Source organism: Microcaecilia unicolor, chromosome 1 (assembly GCF_901765095.1).
Source record: "Microcaecilia unicolor chromosome 1, aMicUni1.1, whole genome shotgun sequence".
Lineage (NCBI taxonomy): Eukaryota > Metazoa > Chordata > Amphibia > Gymnophiona > Siphonopidae > Microcaecilia > Microcaecilia unicolor.
The window spans coordinates 198924717-198944331 of record NC_044031.1 but is presented as its reverse complement, the minus strand read 5'-3'; the positions used below and the strand labels follow the sequence as shown (position 1 = coordinate 198944331).

Sequence of the window (19615 nt, the reverse complement as noted above, 5' to 3'; positions counted from 1 at the left end):
TTCTCAATGTAAGGAGAGAGGCACCCTAGCTGTCGCAAATAGTAGAAGCAGCTCTTGAAGGTTGCTTGGATTTGGGGAATCAGAGTAATTGTTGAATCTAGGTATATTCCAAGGTTCCTGACTTGTGATTTGAGGGGGAGTTCATATTTCCCAAAAGGGATTTTGATGTCAGGTATGTATCCACGTGTGTTAGGGACCCAGAGAAGCTCGGTTTTACTTGGGTTCAGGCAAAGTTTGTTGTGTTTAGCCTATTCTTGAATTGATGTTAGACAAGTAATCAGTTTATGCAAGGCTGTAGGTAAGTCAGGTTTAATGGGTGTGAGTAGCTGCACATCATCTGCATAGATTTAGAACTGAGTGTCCATTGACCGAATCAGCTCAGCTAGTGGCTTGAGGTAGATATTGAACAGAATAGGTGACAGTTTCGATCCTTGTGGTACCCCGCAGGTCAGTGTCCATGGTGGTGATGAGTTGCTGCCAAACATTATGGATTGTTGCCTGTCAGATATATATAAAACAAAACGTATGGTATCCAATTGGATTACCAAAACAGTTTCCTAGAATTAGAAGTACTTCTTATGTGCACAAATAAGCAAACTATATGTATATACAAATTATACATAACATAGCCATCCCATAAGAAGAAAAAGCACAGCATTACTCTTTAAATGCTGCTTGGAGAGTCTTTATTTCTACAGATAATGGAGGCTCTTTGGAGTGCATTCAAACAAAAAAGAGAAAAAATTCCTTTGTGTTAAAAAAGTATCTGGGATAGCCATATATGGATCAAACTCTGTCATCATAGGAATCCTAAATTTATAGCTTGAACTCTGAAAAAGAAAGACACTTTCACATTAATTTCCAAGGTCATATGGCTCCACTGTTCAGGCTTTTTTATTGGTAACAACAAAACCACTGGAGGGTGGAAAAGAACAACGGTGTCCCACGGAAAATCTCAGGAGCAAGAACAGGAGTGGGAACAGAACTTGATTCTTCAAAAAGCAGACCAGAGACGTCCAATATGTGAAATATAATTTATTTGAGAAAAGACTCTACAAGGTATCCTGTTTTGGCAAAACTCCTGTTTTTATAGTTAAAATATTGGCTGGCTAACTGGCTATTTAAGATGATAAATGGAGTTAAGACAAAGACTTTGAAAAAAACAGGATACAGAGATTCTGCTCATATCAAGATGTCCAAACTTTAAAGATTTATGACTGGCATTATAACCTTAAAGATATATAATGTGTATCACAAGGTACAAATAAAATACCCAGTCAACACTTTCTTCATATACAGTGAATGTTCAAAAATCTATACTAAACAAAATAACATCTGGACATTGCTAATTATCATATGCCCCCTTCTATAGGGCCTTTGAAATATTGTCATGTCACAATGATAAATGAGAAATAGCAATTTCTAAAGGGACAGGATATAGATGTCCCTATAATGAAGTATTACAACAGGTGGGGGGTACTCTGGTTGATTGTCAGGAGGGAACGAGTTTTCAAAGAATGTTATTTTCCTAACTTAAGGTATATGATTTTTAACTCTCTCATTTCTACATATTCCTCTTTTACTCTCCCAAACCACCTTTCTCTTCCACAATTCCATGTATGGGGGTAATTAAGAAGGCCTGCTAAAGGAAGCATGCCTTCTCCATAGCAGCACTTCTTCAAATAAAATGGCAACCACTTATTAAGACACCAGTAATATCAAATTATATTATGGGAATATAATTCTCCATAGCAGCTACAGTTCTTTGAAATAGTCTGCCTATTGAGCTATAATATAATTTGAATTTTTTTCTTTAGGGAAAAACTGAAAACCTTTCTCATTGCAGATGAATGTACTGGGAAATAATTCATCTGTTTTGTGGTGGGTCTTGACGCGTGATGGGGTGTATTTTGTTTTTCTCCTGCCCCATACCTTAAATATAAAAGGGGTCCCATGGTACTCTTTACTGTATGTTTACATTTTATTTAAAGTGATTTCATTGTTAATTCTGGGTTTACTTTTATGACTCATTTATGGTTTTATTTTATAAATTGATTTTGGTGGATATGTATCATAATTTGCCTTGGTTCATTTTCAGGAAGTGTTGGAATCTCTGAGATTTACAGCTGCAGGTCCAGATCCCACTGTTATAGAACGCTTCCAAAGATGCCTATTTTAGAAAATTCATGCAGCCATATTGGTATTTTGGAGCTGTAAATCTCTGGAGTATGAGCACTTGTCATCAAGTTCGTAATTTGCTGCAGATCTCTAATACTTAAATAGATTAAACAGTACCTCCACTGCATTGTGTATGTGTGTTAGTGTATATTGTCATCTCGTGTGTCAGCATAAAATAATTTGTAATATGCTAACTTTATAGATTTTACGTTAATTTTCTACAATGCTGAAGTTTTGTTTTTTTTTGAGGTTTTTTTTTTTTTTGTGGCAGACTTGGGGCGGATGTACAATCTTGTATCTCGCATTCAAGATGGACTGGGAGAGCTGAAAAAGCTATTGGAAACACACATCCATAATCAGGGTCTTGCAGCCATTGAAAAATGTGGCGAAGCTGCTCAAAATGCAAGTATTTCTTTTAAGATTTCAGTACGGTGAAGGTAACTTGTTTTCATTGTCAATTATTTTTCATTGGCATTGCAAAAACAAAAGAAATTTGCACACTCTGCTTGTGATTGAATTTAAATGATTGGACATATTCATTCTGTGGTCAGCAAATCAGATGAAAACAGTAACACCATTGAGTGACATTCAACAACTCTGACACAAATTTACCCCCTGCCATATTAAATTCTATGCACAGGAATTTTACATGTGACTGCCTCTCGGGTTCTTCATTTTGCACTATAACATAGGTGTTCCTGTTCTTTTCCATTTTTTTTTTCATTTTCCATGATGCTTGCAATTTTTCTTTTGTATTACTTAATATCTTTCATAATTTTCACTTCATTCCTGTTGTCTACCCATATTTCCGTACAAAAAAAGAAAGCCTCCCTGAACCTCACACCAACACTACATCAGCCCCAGATTCAGTCAACCTATGAGCAGTTGTCTCAAGTTGATCAGGTCTGAAGGGTCCATCCAATCAAACCCAAAGTGGATGAAAGACAAGTCCCATTTTCAGCATGTTCTTTTGGGCCATATCCAGAAGAAGCCCTCCTTTCCTCACCTAGGCTTGCCATACGTACAAGGACACATTGATCCAGTCCGAGTTTTGCTTTCATTGAAAGCAATGGAAGTAAAACCCAGACTGGCTCAATCTGTCCTCCTTTTTCTGCAGCCATATGGTAACCCTAACCACACACCAATCCAGAACTACCTCTGGGCTACCGCAATGTATTTCTGAATTGATTTCCTTGTTTTTACCACTGGGGTTACTCAGTGGTAATGGCGCTGCCTGTTACTGGGTGACGGTAAGTGCCGCCCCCCCCCCCCCCCCCCCCCCAGAATTGCCACGCAGCAAGTGTGAACTTAACTCATGGCCATTTCTTTTTCCTCCTTTTACCCTCTGTGGTAAAAGGGGCCCTGGCGTGAGGCAAAACCACATGTTGCCGCTAGCACAGGGCCCATTTGCGGGATATCAAATTCTGAATAAACCTTGAAAGGCCACCCTATCTTGGGTTTGAATGTGGATTCCTTTCTTCCTTTGAAATCCAGATCTATGTTTTGTCCCAGTGCGGAAGTTTATATAGGTAAAGCCATGGGCTTGAAAAAACTGATATAGCATACATTTTGTTGGAGTGCAAAAATGTTGAATGCCCCAATGGTAACACATCGTGTTGCTAATGTACACAGTTTTGAAGTTCATTAATGTGTGATTGTCAGTTAGATTAAAGTAAGCAGATGGGTAGGATTTCTTAAGGTTTATCAGAACAGAAGAAATAGGTATTCTGGAGGAAGTGATGTCACCCAGCATAATAGGACCCTAGGAGAAGAGCTCCACGGAGCTTTAAGTAAATCAAGTCCCATCACCAATTTCAGCAAGAAATAAAGGTGACTGACCCTTGAACCAAGAGTGGGATTACACCAGATAGCGTTGGCAAGCAAAAAAAAAAAAAGGTTGATAAACAGGATTTTTAATATGTCAAAGAGGTTTCGGGGCCAGTGGGAATCCCCCAACATAGTGGCGGCTTCAGAAGTCAGGCAAGCCCCACTGGTGATACGAGGGGGGAGTGACAGGAGAGGGACCACAATCGATTACACTGCACACCTTGGAATTCGGTATATTAAAAGCATGAGTTCAAGAACTTAAAATGGTCATGGTGGGAGTGCTGCAAAAACGTGCAAATTTGGCAAGGGAGAAATTGTGCCCTCTGATGGCAGCATTAGTGAAGCAGGGTCCTTTGTTGGAAGAATAATGAGAAGTTCCCAAACATTTAATTGTAAAAGTTATTCAGACAAAATATAGAATTTTTAATGCACTGATAGTTAAAAGTGGTGAAAGTGTCTCCATTTAAAAAGCTTTTTGACCAGTGATTATAACTCATGGCTTGAAACTGTATAAATTTATAACAGCACAGAGCCATGAACGTTCTGAGGTCTCTCTCTCCTCATATTGAACGAGTCTACCAGTTTTTGACAATTTTTTTCATTGTCCTAGAACTTGTTTGTCCTAAATTAGGGTATAGGTATTAAGCAAATGTAGCTGCTTTGAGCTACTAAAATTTTGCCTGATCTGGAAGTGATTGATTTGATATCTCTGGCAACTGACTATACTGGGAGTTCATAGAAAGTATTTCAATTAATCAGTCAACAGCATGTGAAATAGCAGGTATACTTTGAAGTGAATGGTACTTTTAGCCCTAATGCCTAGGGTGAAAGAAAGAACTAATAAAAATGCTAAATTATTGAAGATTGTTATAAATTGTTGTCCTTCCCAACTTTAGCTCTGTATCCAGGAGTAAAAATGTATCTTGGCTATAACTGATGTAAGTTAAAATGTCCAAAATTCCAGTATCAAATTTTACATTTTCTCTGACCTTCCTTAACAGTCTGAGGAAAGAAAATGAAACAAACTCTTTATTTTATATCCATGTATTTCTTACACATCCAGCCTTGATTGGTTTGCTTCCATTGTCCACAAGAATGAAACGTCAAGTGGAGTAATGATGCAACAGTAGAAAATTGAACCCATTTAAAACTTTTTTTTTTCTCCTTTCCAGGATCCTAAAATGTATGTACAGACAGTTTTGGATGTTCATAAAAAATACAATGCACTAGTCATGTCTGCTTTCAACAATGATGCTGGTTTTGTGGCTGCACTGGATAAGGTAGGAAAACGAAACAAATGCACCTATCGCAGCCAGCATTTCATTTCTTTTCTTTTTGGCATTCATTGATTTCCATGTATGAATACACAAGCCTCAAGTAAACATACAACATTTTATGGAGAGCACCATCTCCCCTAAAAATTATAGCTTTAGTTTACATTTGCCCAAGGTGCTCGGGATATGGTCTATATAACATTCCAAGTTCTGATTTGGTATGATGATTGTGTTTTTGTGTGTGTGCTATATCAGTTGCAAAAAGGTTGTACTGCCAGTTCATACCTACAGAATCTAGCCTGCTGCTCGACAGATTAAGGTTTCTCATAATCATTGTTTTGTAGTTGATCTGTTAATAGTTTTAGAAACCTTTAAATAATGTTGATATCTGTTTGTGGCATACAGGCTTGTGGTCGGTTTATAAATAACAATGCGGTAACGAAAATGGCACAGTCTTCAAGTAAATCCCCCGAGCTACTGGCACGATATTGTGACTCCTTACTCAAGAAAAGGTATGGGCAATTGACAAAGTAAATATATTAGTCCTCAGGTCTTAGAAGGAGGTTGATGGAAGAGATAGCTGGGAGTTGTACAGTCTGCCCTCAAGACAGTTTGTTCTTTCATGCTCGCTTCTTATTGCCAGCGCTGTAAACTCTAGTATTCAAGGTTTCTTTAGCGTCCCAGCCACACAGGTCTGGACAAATGCAATTTGGTTTCTCATCCTACCAGCAGATGCAGTAGAGGTCTAAAAGTTCTAGTGAAATCATCAGGATATAGGCTGGTGCTCCACTGGAACTTTCCAGCAATTCTATACCGCCATCAAATGGTAGGGTGTTCAGGTTGGTGCTGGTTCTAGGCCTATCTCCTCAAGGCCTGTAGGTCCTTTGGCATAGTGCCGTGGTTGAGCGTAACAACCTTGCTCCTAACGCTAGTCCATTAGCCAGTGCCAGTTGAGTGTGGATCTAGGGCTCCACAGCCCCCAGCCAGCACTTACAGGTGCCCTCTGGGTGGTGGTTGGGTTTAGTCCCCATAGGGCCCTTGCCTGCAAGGAGGTGGGTCTCCATATTGGCTCTCCTTCCCTCCTCAGGGACTACCTAGATAGTCTAAGTACTCCTCCCCCCCCCCCCCCCCCCCCCCCAAAAAAAAAAAGTTGAAAGCTTTTATTTCCCTGCTGTTCAGGTAAATAAGGTAAAAAAAAAAAAAAAAAAAAAGAGCACGCCTTGATCTAGGACTTTTAAAAACATGGAAAAAATAGAGAAAAGGCAGTCATATTGGAAGCCTAAGGGGACTGTGAGGGCCCAGGGAGTGGCAGTCTGTGGTGAGGCATGCCACAGGCAAGAGAACACCAGCACGGGCAGACCAGCCATGTGGTCGAGCATGCCAGCTAACAGTCACTACATTGCCTGTGGGATCTGACAGCTCAGTTCAGCTGCTTGTTCGCTTTGTCTGGCTTTTGATGAGCCATTTCTTTCAGTTGAAATGGCCCTGGGGAGTCGGGGGAGGGCCTGGTGGCACAGCTGAATGTATCTCGGTTCTTGAAAGGAGTGATGTGGTTGTGGACCCCAGTTCGTCTTTTTCTCCCTTCATGGGACTTGAACCTCATGTTGCATGTTCTTGCGGGCCTGCCCTTTGAGCCTTTAAGGGCAGCTTCTCTTTAAAAAAAAACAAAAAACCTTATGCTGAAGATCGTTTTCCTGGTTGTTGTTGCTTCGGCATGCAGGGTTTCAGAACTGCAGGCTCACTCTTGTCAGAGGACACATACTTGTCCGTTGTGGATGAGTCCATCTCCATCAGCACAGTTCAGGCCTTTCTGCTGAAGGAGATTTCCCCTTCCCATGTTAATCTGGAGGTTTTCCTCCTTGTGTTTGAAGACTGGGGAATGTGCTCTGAGCAGCCCCAAAAGCTTCATAAACTGGATGTGTGGAGAGCATTGCTCCACTAGTTGCAGGAAACAAATTATTCTCCGAGTACAGGCAGGCTCAAATTCTTACATGTGGGTCATCGTCTGCGACGGCCCAGGAGACTGAAGAAACATCAAAGCTCAATAACGTTCCTGAATGTTCCGCCGTGTGGGCGGCTTCCCATCCACGATGTGAACGTGCATTGATTAGTTTTCTTTCCTCTGCGGTTCTACACGGTCGGGGTTTTTTCTACCGCTGTAGTATTTCGGTCTTGGGAGACGACGACAGGGTTTTACGCTGTTTCTTTTTTCTTTTCGTCATTATTATAATCCCAAACAAACAAACAAAAAAGTATTCCTTTAGTTTTTTTCCTTAGATTTTCTTCATCCTTTTAAGTTTCCTTTGTTTTTGTCGCGGCGGCCTTTTAGGCCGCTTGGCCGGGTCTTGTTCCCTCTTTTTGTGCCTTTTTCATTGGCACCATCGAGCCCTTTGATTTTGCGAATGCTATTTTTCTGCCCATGTCATCAAAGACTCCCAGCGGCTTCAAGCGTTGTACTCGCTGCAACCGGACCATCTCGAGCACCATCTCGACCCTCACGCGTGGTGTCTTCAGTGTCTTGGGCCCGACCATCTTCCAGCTTCTTGTAAGTTGATGAAGAAGCGGACCCAAGTGGCTCGAGAGGCTCAGCATGAGAAACTTTTTTATGAGCGGTCCGGTCCTTCGACGTCAACCTTGGTACCGAGGGCATCGGCATTGACGCCAAGGGCTCAGGTAATGGCTGCCGAGAGACTACATCGAGCTGGGAGCAGCGAGGCATTGAGTGGGTTTCCACCCATCTCGAGGCCTACTGCTATGCAGGCTCCCCGGGACCGACCTTCGTCGGACCCGGCCCCGAAGAGGCATGAGGATTCCACGTCTTCCTCTTTGGTGCCAAGGTGTGTCGATGACGGGCGTCGAGCGAAGGCTAAGAAGCATCATCATCGATCTCCTTCCAGACACGGTACCCGAGAAGCGTCGGCGCTGGGAGGACCGCTCACCCTCTATACGGGAGGTGCCGATGCGTCGGTCGTCTGACAGCCTTGTACCGGTTCTCCAGCCCCCTCAGATTTTGGTACCGACTCCTGCACCGGCCCCACCGCCTTTTCCGATGGCAGCTCTCAATGAGCACATCTGGGCCCTTCTTCCAGAGCTTCTGGAAGGCTTGCTTCGTCAGTCTGCCTCGGTGTCGGGGGTGCTTGCGCCTCCCATACAGACTATGGAGACGGCATCTGGGCCATCACCTGCGAGGAGGTCCCCGCCCTCAGTGCTGCTTACGGTACTGGAGCTGGTTGCCACCCAGGTCGACTCCCCCTTGACGGCGGTGGAGGAATTTTCACCGGAGTCCAGACAGAGGTCGACTTCTCGGCATCCCCCACGAGGTCGTCGATCCTCGAAGTCGAGGCAGGCTCGGGTTCAGGCTGCTCTTAGGGAGCTTCTGTCCTATACCGAAGAGGAACGCTCATGGGGAGAAGAGGAAGACCCCAGGTACTTTTCGGAGGAAGAGTTCTGAGGGCTTCCCTCTGATCCTACTCCATCGATTGAAGTAAGGATGTCTCCACCTGAGAGTCTTACTTTCTCATCCTTTGTACGGGAAATGTCTAAGGACAGTCTATTCCCTATGGAGGTTGTGGATGAGCCCAGGACTGAGATGCTCGAGGTCCTGGATTATCCTTCTCCTCCTGCAAAGGTTGCAACGGCCCCTCTGCACAAGACACTCAGGGAAGTGCTGATGCGGAATTGGTGTTGCCCTCTCTCTAACCCAGTGGTCCCCAAGAAGTCCAAGTACAGAGTCCATGGAGAGCCTGTAATGGTGAAGGCCCAACTTCCTCACGATTCCATGGTGGTGGACTCTGCTCTCAGAAGAGCCAAGAGTATTAGAGACTATGCCTCGGCGCCCCCAGGCAGAGTCTAGGACCTTGGATTCTTTTGGGAGGAGAACGTATCAGGTCACAATGCTCACCGTCAAGATCCAAACATACCAGCTTTACACGAGCATTCACTTACGGAACTCGGTGAGGCAACTGTCCAGTTTAGTTGAAGCACTTCCTGCGGAGCTTGCTGAACCTTTTCACCAGGTGGTCAGGCAGCAGAAGGTGTGTCGCAAATTCCTGGCCAGGGGGTCTTACGACACTTTTGATGTAGCATCCTGAGTAGCTGCTCATGGTATAGTGATGCGCAGACTCTCATGGCTACGTGTCTCTGACCTGGATCAGAAGAGCCAGCAGCGAATGGCGGATGTTCTTTGTCGAGGGGGATAATCTCTTTGGAGAGAAAGTAGATGATATGTTTGATCAGATGAAAAAGCATCATGATGCCATGGATTCTTTCTCCCGCCGGACGTCTTGTGCTACTGCCTCCTAATCCAGGAGGTTTTTTCGAGGGAGGAGGAGTGCTCCCTATTCCTGTAATAGGCGTAGGTACACTCCTGCCTCTCGGCAGCTGGTTGAGGCTCAGCCCCAGCATGCACGTTCTCGTCAATGCAGTGTGCCTAAGACCCCTAGGGCTCCCCAGCAAAAGCAAGGGAAGGGCTTTTGACTGGCTCCAGTGCAGCATAGCCGCAGTAAAGGTGTCTGTACTGGGCGACTTGCCTGTCGGGGGGGAGGTTGATATTTTTTCACAAAAGGTGGCCTCTTATAACCTCCGACAGGTGGGTTCTTCAAATAGTCCGGTTAGGATACACACTCAATCTGGCATCCAAGCCTCCAAATTGCCCATTGGGAGCTCAATCTTTCAGCTCCCAGCACAAGCAGGTACTTGCAGAGGAATTCTCCGCCCTTCTAAAGGCCATTGCGGTCGAACCCGTTGCACCAGGGGAAGAAGGGCTGGGATTCTATTCCAGGTACTTCCTTGTGCAAAAGAAAATGGGGGGATGTGTCCCATCCTAGACCTAAGGGCCCTGAACAAATTCCTAGTCTGAGAAAAGTTCAAGATGTTTTCCCTGGGTACCCTTCTTCCCATGATTCAGGAAAACGATTGGCTATGCTCTCTGGACTTAAAGGATGCTTATACTCACATCTCGATGCTTCCAACTCACAGGAAGTACCTTTGATTTTGGCTGGGAACTCAGCACTTTCAGTACTGTGACTGCCCTTTGGCCTAGCATCTGTGCCCAGGGTCTTCACAAAGTGCTTAGCGGTTGTCGCAGCATCGCTACGCAGACTGGGAGTGCATGTGTTCCATTATCTCGACGATTGGCTGGTGAAGAACATTTCGGAAGCAGGGACTCTACGGTCCATGCAGATGACTATTCAACTGCTGGAGCTACTGGGGTTTGTAATAAATTATCCCAAGTCCCATCTTGTACCAGTGCAGAAATTGGAGTTCATTGGAGCTCTGTTAGATACACGGACGTCTCGAGCCTATCTTCTCCAGGCAAAGGCAAACAATCTTCTGGCCCTAGTGTCCTTGGCTCGGGCGTCTCAACAGATCACAGCTCGGCAGATGTTGAGACTTTTAGGGCACATGGCCTCCACAGTTCATGTGACTCCCATGGCACGCCTACATATGAGATCAGCTTCCCAGTGGTGCCAGGCCACAGGGGATCTAGAGGATGTGATCCATCTCTCCACCGACTTTTGCAGTTCCCTTCAGTGGTGGACCATTCGATTCAGTATGACCTTGGGACGTCCATTCCAAATTCCTCAGCCACAAAAAGTGTTGACGATGAATGCATCCCTCCTAGGATGGGGAGCTCATGTAGATGGACTTCACACTCATGGAGTTTGGTCCTTTCAGGAGAAGGATTTTCAGATCAACTTTCTGGAATTGCGATTGATCTGGAATGCTCTCAAGGCTTTCAGAGATTGGCTGTCCAATCAAATTATTCTCATTCATACAGACAATCAGGTTGCTATGTATTACACCAACAAGCAGGGGGCACCGGATCTCACCCTCTGTGTCAGGAAGCCGTCAGGATGTGGCTTTGGGCTTATCACCACGGCATGTTTCTCCAGGCCACGTATCTGGCAGGTGTAAACAACAGTCTGGCCGACAGACTGAGCAGGATAATGCAACCTCACGAGTGGTCACTGAACATGGACGTTGTCCGCAAGATCTTACGAGGGTGGGGCACCCCCTTGGTGGATCTTTTTGCCACTCAGATCAATCAAAAGGTCCCTCAATTCTGTTCTAGGCTTCAGGCCCACGACAGACTAGCGTCGGATGCCTTTCTCCTATATTGGGGAACAGGCCTTCTGTATGCGTATCCTCCCATACCTCTAGTAGAACTCTGCTGAAACTCAGACAAGACCACGGAACCATGCTTCTGATTGCACCTTTCTGGCTCCGTCAGATCTGGTTTCCTCTTCTTCTGGAATTGTCCTCTGAAGAACTGTGGAGATTGGAGTGTTTTCTGACCCTCATCACTCAGAATGAGGGGTCGCTTCTACATCCCAACCTCCAGTCTCTGGCTTTCACGGCCTGGATGTTGAGAACTTAGAAGTTGCCTCTTTAGGCCTTTCGGAGGGTGTCTTCCGAGTCTTGCTTCCAAGAAAGATGCCACGAAAAAGTGTTATTCTATTAAATGGAGGAGGTTTGCCGTCTGGTGTGACAGCAAGGCCCTAGATCCTTTTTCTTGTCCTTCACGGACCCTGCTTGAATACCTTCTACACTTAGCAGAGTCTGGTCTTAAGACTAACTCCGTAAGAGTTCAGCTTAGTGCAATTAGTGCTTACCATCAACGTGTAGAAGGTAGGCCTATCTCTGGACAGCCTTTAGTTGTTCGCTTCATGAGAGGTTTGCTTTTGTCAAAGCCCCCTGTCAAACCTCCACCAGTGTCATGGGATCTCAACGTTCTCACCCAGCTGATGCATGCTCCTTTTGAGCCACTGAATTCCTGCCATCTGAAGTACTTGACCTGGAAGGTCATTTTCTTTGTGGCTGTTACTTCAGCTCGTAGAGTCAGTGAGCTTCCAAGCCTTGGTAGTCCATGCACCTTATATTAAATTTCATCATAACAGAGTAGTCCTCCGCACTCACCCTAAGTTCTTGCTGAAGGTAGTGTCGGAGTTCCTTCTGAACCAGTCAATTGTGTTGCCAACATTTTTTCCCCGTCCTCATACTCGCCTTGGTAAAGACAAGTTGCACACCTTGGACTGCAAGAGAGCATTGGCCTTTTACGTGGAGCAGACAAAGCCCTATCTACAGTCTGCCCAGTTGTTTATATCTTTTGATCCCAACAGGAGGGGAGTTGCCATCGGTAAACGCACCATCTCTAATTGGCTAGCAGATTGTATTTCCTTCACTTACACCCAAGCCGGGCTAACTCTAGAAGGCCATGACACGGGTCATAACGTCGGAGCCATGGCTACTACTACTACTACTACTATTTAACATTTCTAAAGCGCTACCAGCGCTGTACAATCACAAAGAAGGACAGTCCCTGCTCAAAGGAGCTTACAATCTAAAGGACAAAAAAGTGCAGTCAATCAAATTTGGGGCAGGCTAGATTTCCTGGATAGAGGTACAATGGTTAGGTGCTGAAAGCGACATTGAAGAGGTGGGCTTTGAGCAAGGATTTAAAGATGGGCAGGGAGGGGGCTTGGCGTATGGGCTCAGGGAGTTTATTCCAAGCATAGGGTGAGGCGAGGCAGAAAGGGCGGAGCCTGGAGTGGTGGAGAAGGGTACTGAGAGGAGGGATTTGTCGTGTGAGCGGAGGTTACGGGTAGGAGCGTAAGGGGAGAGGAGGGTAGAGAGGTAATGAGGGGCTGCAGATTGAGTGCATTTGTAGGTTAGTAGCAGAAGAACTGTATGCGGTACCTGATCGGAAGCCAGTGAAGTGACTTGAGGAGAGGGGTGATATGAGCATATCGGTCTAGGCGGAAGATAAGACGGGCAGCAGAGTTCTGAATGGATTGAAGAGGGGGATAGATGGTTAGGAGGGAGGCCAGTGAGGAGTGGGTTGCAGTAGTCAAGGTGAGAGGTGATGAGAGTGGATGAGAGTTCGCGTGGTGGTCTCGGAGAGGAAGGGGCGAATTTTGCTGATGTTATATAGAGAGAAGCGACAGGTCTTGGCTGTCTGCTGGATATGCGCAGAGAAGGAGAGGGAGGAGTCGAAGATGACTCCAAGTTTGCGGGCAGATGAGATGGGGAGGATGAGGGTGTTGTCGACTGAAATAGAGAGTGAAGTGAGAGGAGAAGTGGGTTTGGGTGGAAAGACAATGAGCTCGGTCTTGGCCATGTTCAGTTTCAGGTGGCGGTTGGACATCCAGGCAGCAATATCAGATAAGCAGGCTGATACTTTGGCCTGGGTTTCTGCAGTGATTTCTGGTGTGGAGAGGTAAAGCTGGATGTCGTCGGCATAAAGATGGTATTGGAAACCATGAGATGAGATCAGCAGCCCAGGGAAGAGGTGTAGATTGAAAAAAGAAGAGGTCCAAGGACAGATCCCTGAGGAACTCCAACAGAGAGCGGGATGGGGGTGGAGGAAGATCCATGAGAATGTACTCTGAAGGTACGGTGGGAGAGATAAGAGGAGAACCAGGAGAGGACAGAACCCTGGAACCCAAATGAGGATAGTGCAGCAAGAAGTAAATTATGATTGACAGTGTCAAAAGCGGCGGATAGGTTGAGGAGGATGAGGATGGAGTAGTGACCTTTGGATTTGGCAAGGAACAGGTCATTACAGACTTTAGTGAGTGCCATTTCTGTCGAGTGTAAAGGGCGAAAACCGGATTGAAGCGAATCGAGGATGGCATGAGAGGAGAGAAAAATCAAGGCAGCGGCTGTGAACGGCGCGTTCAAGTATCTTGGAGAGGAAGGGTAGGAGGGAGATGGGGCGGTAGTTGGAAGGACAAGTAGGGTCTAGTGATGTTTTTTTGAGAAGTGGTGTGACTACAGCATGCTTGAAGGTGTCAAGGACAGTTGCAGTGGAGAGAGAGAGGTTGAGGATATGACAGATGGGAGGGGTGACAGTAGGAGAGATGTTGTTTAGTAAGTTGGTGGGGATGGGATCAGAGGAACAGGTGGTGCATTTTGAGGAGGAAAGAAGGTGGGCGGTTTCCTCCTCAGTGATATCAGGAAAAGAGGAGAAGGAGGTCTGGGTTGGTTGGTTGAGGGAATGGGTTAAAGGGTGAAGAGGAGGAGGTGGCTTGGTAGTGAATTCGAGGCTGTGTCAGTGTCTCACTTAGTCAGCTTCTATTGAAGAGATTTGCAAGGCTGCAACGTGGTCATCAGTCCACACATTCACATCTCACTACTGCCTTCAGCAGGATACCCGACGCGACATTCGGTTTGGGCAGTCGGTGCTCCAGAATCTGTTCGGGGTTTAGAATCCAACTCCACCCTTCTAGGCCCATTTCTGTTTTGTTCCAGGCCGCACTCTCACCTAGTTGGATTTATTTGTAGGTCAATCTCTGTTAACGTCCTCGCCGTTGCGAGGCCCAATTGTCCAATGTTTTTTGTTTTGAGTGAGCCTGGACGGCTAGAGATACCCCACATGTAAGAGTTTGAGCTTCTTGTACTCTGAGAAAATGAAGATACATACCTGTAGCAGGTATTCTCCAAGGACAGCAGGCTTAATATTCTTACAACCCTCCCTCCTTCCTGTTGGAGTTGTTCCTTTTATAATGTTTGCTTTTTATTAACTAATCAATGCACGTTCATGTCGCGGGCGGGAAGCAGTCGCCCGGCGTAACATTCGGGAACGTTTTTGAGCTTTGAAGTTTCTTCCGTCTCCTGGGCCATCGCGAACGACGACCCACATATATGAATATTGAGCCTGCTGTCCTCGGAGAATACCTGCTACAGGTATGTATCTTCATTTTTCTGTGACTCGAACCATTTGTTTGTACTGTTCCATGGGCTGCACAAGGGTCTAGTAGCTTCCAAGGCAACAATAGTGTGCTGGATCGAGGCATCTTCATGGGCCAAGGCCTGAACAGTTTCACCCAAAGATATGTGATTGTCTTTGAGACTGGCTGATTTTCATGTCATGGGTTTATAAGCTCTCTGAAAAAGTTTCACGTTTGAACTTAATTTTTTTTCTCATTAAAAGATGGGGTTGGATTGTATTACAAATGGTTTGCTGTAATAGAATGAATTAAAACATCTTTTTTTTGTTTGTTTCTGGTGATTTTAGTTGCCCTTTTCCAGAGATGGTCACACATTGCAAGGTGGTCACTTGATGGTCTTTTCACTCCTTTGTGAAGCAGTACAGATTTGACATTCTAGCCAGAGACTTCCCTCCTTTGACAGGGCGGGGATCAAGGGGTCCTTGTCTTCCCCCTCCCAATAAGATTCTGCTTAGGTATATTCCACTTGTTCAGATTGGTATGGTTGGGAAGCTAAGGAAGGTAAATTTTTTTACACTTTTTAATTTCTTTTCCTTTAGTCCAGCCACATAAGTCTGGGATCTACCCTGGAAGACTGCAACTTGGGGACTCCCTAGGCTTTCTACTTTTCTCTAACTAAGTGTATAGTTTAGGGTAGAGTTTAGTTATGGAAGTTAATTATGCTGCAGTGGCACATAGGGCTTTAGGATGGCTCACAGGACCTTATGCTGTTTTGGCAGTGGCATACTGGAAAGTTCCATCAGAGCACCAATCTAAATCCCGGTTTCAGCTCTGCCTCCATCTGCTGGTAGGAAAGGGAACACAATCCCTTTCAGACTGATCTAACGCCAAGGAAATTAACGGGTTTGACTAAATTTCAACTTAAATAAAGTGCTGCTTTATGAACCCTTTTGTTGCTCCCTTGGGCATGTTTCTTTAAGAAAAAAATATGAAATTATCTCTGATGGCTAAAACCCAGTTTTCAAATCTGTAGTTTTATTTCTAGCTGAATGGCATGTCATAGGACTCAACCACCTGTTTGACAAAAATAAATTAAAGTGGTAATTTTATAAACTCTTTCCCACATGTGTAAAAGGCTTCTTATAAAATTACCTCACAGGTACCACAATAAAAAGTCAACATGGGGACAAAAAAAGGCCCATATGCAGCCCATACATAGGCATGTTCACATGCATGGTTTGGGCAGAATACATGGGTGTTTTCTAGTAATAATTGTGACAGATTTTGTGATGCTGTTTTATAAAGACATGTAAGTACCTATCCTGCTTATTTTCGAACGAGAAGGCCAGCCATCTTCTGACACAAATCGGGAGATGGCCGGCCATCTCATAAACCCGGCCAAATCGGTATAATCGAAAGCTGATTTTGGCCGCCTTCAACTGCTTTCCGTCGCAGGGCTGGCAGAAGTTAAAGGGGGCATTTTGGCAGGGTACTGAAGGCGGGATGGGGGCGTGGTTATGAGATGGCCGGCTTCGCCGATAATGGAAAAAAGATGGCTGGCTCTGACGAGCACTTGGCCGGCTTCACTTGGTCCATTTATTTTTAGGACCAAGCTTCAAAAAAAGTGCCCCAGCTGTCCAGATGACTACCGGAGGGAATCGGGGATCACCTCCCCTTACTCCTTCAGTGGTCACCAACCCCCCTCCCACCCAAAAAATTTTTTTTTACATTTTTGTGCCAGCCTCTATGCCAGCCTCAAATGTCATACCCAGCTCCATGACAGCAGTATGCAGGTCCCTGGAGCAGTTTTAGTGGGTGTTGCAGTGGACTTCAGGCAGGCGGACCCAGACCCACCTCCCCACCACCTGTTACAGTTGTGGTGATAAATGTGAGCTCTTCAAAACCCACCCGAAACCCACTATACCCACATGTAGGTGCCCCCCTTCACCCATAAGGGCTATGGTAGTGGTGTACAGTTCTGGGGAGTGGGTTTGGGGGTTTTTGGGGGGCTCAGCACACAAGGGAAGGGAGCTGTGGATCTGGGAGCAATTTCTGAAGTCCACTGCAGTGCCCCCTAGGGTGCCCGGTTGGTGTCCTGGCATGCGAGGGGGACCACTGCACTATAAATGCTGGCTCCTCCCACGACCAAATGCCTTGCATTTGGCCGGGTTTGAGATGGCCGCCTTTAGTTTCCATTATCGGCAGGAAACCAATGGCAGCGATCTCTAACGCCAACCCAAATGTTGAGATTTGGCCGGCCCCAACCGTATTATCGAAACGAAAGATGGCCGGCCATCTTGTTTCGATAATACGGTCGGGAATGCCGCTTTCTGGTGCCGGCCTTGGAGATGGCTGCCCATATATATGGCCGGCCCTGTTCGATTATGCTCCTGCATGTGTCCTTATACCACCCCAAAAATAGTTGCTTGTTTGTATTTCCAGTTTAGGTGATCTGTGTATATAAAACTCTTCTCTAAATGGGTGTCTAGTGTTTTATTAAGTATTGGGCTATTGAGTCAGCAGTAGTTTGCTGGTAAGTAAGACTGGAACAGGCCCAGTCTCTTGGCATTACTTGTCAGTTATATGAAAAGACAGGTTTGTTTTCTGACATTACTGAATAAAATCTATGTTTGGCTGATCTTTGCTGTCACACACACACAGATATGTCGGTATTTGCCTGAAAAAAGACCTATTTGTGCCCTACTTAAAAAAAGAAAAATCTCAACTATTGGCCACTTATTTTCATGTAATTACATTTGCTATTTTATATGTGAGATAGGCAGAAGCTGTTATGTATATGTTGTGCTTTCTCAGTGTTGCTGTTCCTGTTGAACTTAAATATATTATAATTTTTGACTCTAGTTCAAAGAATCCAGAAGAAGCAGAGTTAGAAGATACACTTAACCAAGTGGTAAGATACCATTAAGAGCATAATTTACTTTTTATAATCACATTTCATGATCAGTTTCTTTAAAATTCTATTAAATTGTCACATTTCTGTATAATACTTTCAGCTGTTCAAAAATGTGTGTTTGGTTGGACTCGGATTTTAGTGGTGAAATCTGAAGTTTGCCAAGTTATTGCTTCCACTCACACTAAATTACATTTTATTTATCAGATATGCTTGCGCTTCTGTATTGATGATTTACAAAATATTTTTCATGCTTTATCTTTAAATTGGATTATCATAATATCTTGTATATGGACATCACAAAGAAACAACTGTCATTCACAGCTTATACAAATTACAGCAGTAACGATTATTTTGTGTAACAGAAGATTTGAGATGACTCCAGTTTTACTCTATTTGCATTGGTTACCAGTGTTAACTAGAATGAATTTCAAAATTCTGTTTCTCTTTTAAGATACTTCATGGAATGAGCCCATGTTATTTGTTCTGATTCAATTATGATGTTCTCTATTCTTAAACATTTAGCACAACTTCTGTTTCATCCATTAGGCCAGCATTAGAGCAGCACATCGATTAAAAATATTAATCACGTGATTTATTGCATTGGCTGAAATGCAGGGTTTTGAAAACCAGCATCCAGTTACTGGCCAAGGTCAGATGAAAGCAAAGATTTCCAAAACATTCCTGCATTTCATATACCGTTCACAGCACAAACACATTAGAAATTGCTACCCCTTCTCTCTTCCTTTTACCCCACACAACAGTACAGCCTTTGCTTCTGTCAACCCCCCATAATGTAGCTTTTCCTTCTCTCCCGTTCACCCCTCCCCCAAATAGTGCAGCCTCTATCCTTTCCCAATCTCCCCCCCCCCCCCCCCCCCCCCCCCCCGGTTTAGCCTCAACATCACCGGCCTGGAGCAGCTCTGATCTTCAGCTGGATCCTGAGTGCTCTACAGCATGTGGCTGCAAGCACTTCTGGGTTCGTGGCTGCCTCTTGCTTCTGCCTGCATTTAGTTTCAGCTGCTCTGGAATGCTCCAGGATGTGAGATGCTGCAGCAGCTGAAACTAAATGCAGGCGGAAGTAAGAGACATCCGTGAACCTGGAAGTAATCGCTGCCATGTGCTGGAGATCACTCCCGGTCCAGCTGAGGATCACAACTGCTCCGGGTGACTGATGGGGAGACAGCAGAGACTAAATTGGAGATGGGGAGAGAGCTGCAGTATGCTCCTGTCTCTCCTCTCAAATGGGGAAACGTGGCAGCAGCATCATTGAGGTTTGGTAGTGGATGTTATGATGTAGCACCTCCCCAGCAGGAGGTTACAGAAGTAAGAAGAACTCTCCACATTAAGAAGTAAGTAGAGAAGGCAACGGTATAGGCAGTTTTCACTCTTCAGGTTCAGTCTTTTGAGCCCACTTTGAATATAGGGTGAAATAAAAGCGTATAGTTCAAGCATTACAACTCAAAAAGAATAAATACACCACTTGGTGGCTGCCTGTATCCTTTTGCAATATTTAGGTTTGTTTCATTTGCCATATATTGTCCTGAAAAGAAAAGAAAAATAGATCCAACTGAGGACCTGGTGGATCTTTATGCAAATGTGCTCCTTTGTGGCAGTTCCTATTACTGCTTGGAAAACAGTTGTCCTTCTTTTGCTTAAACTTAATGCCTCTTCCTGTTGCTGCAATAAAGTTTTATACAGGCAAATAGATTAGGTTCAGTCTTTATGCATGAGGGAGAGTCCTGAAAAATTCT

General features: G+C 44.8%; 1 protein-coding gene across 1 annotated transcript in view; it reads left to right on the top strand.

The window, feature by feature from the left end:
• The window catches only part of CUL1 (cullin 1), a 331942-nt gene that overhangs the window by 203567 nt on the left and 108760 nt on the right, over nucleotides 1–19615 (top strand). The window contains exons 9-12 of the mRNA XM_030203694.1: nucleotides 2450–2580; nucleotides 5178–5285; nucleotides 5685–5791; nucleotides 17813–17861. Of these exons, the coding sequence (XP_030059554.1) occupies nucleotides 2450–2580; nucleotides 5178–5285; nucleotides 5685–5791; nucleotides 17813–17861 (395 nt within the window). The remainder of the gene's footprint in view (nucleotides 1–2449; nucleotides 2581–5177; nucleotides 5286–5684; nucleotides 5792–17812; nucleotides 17862–19615) is intronic.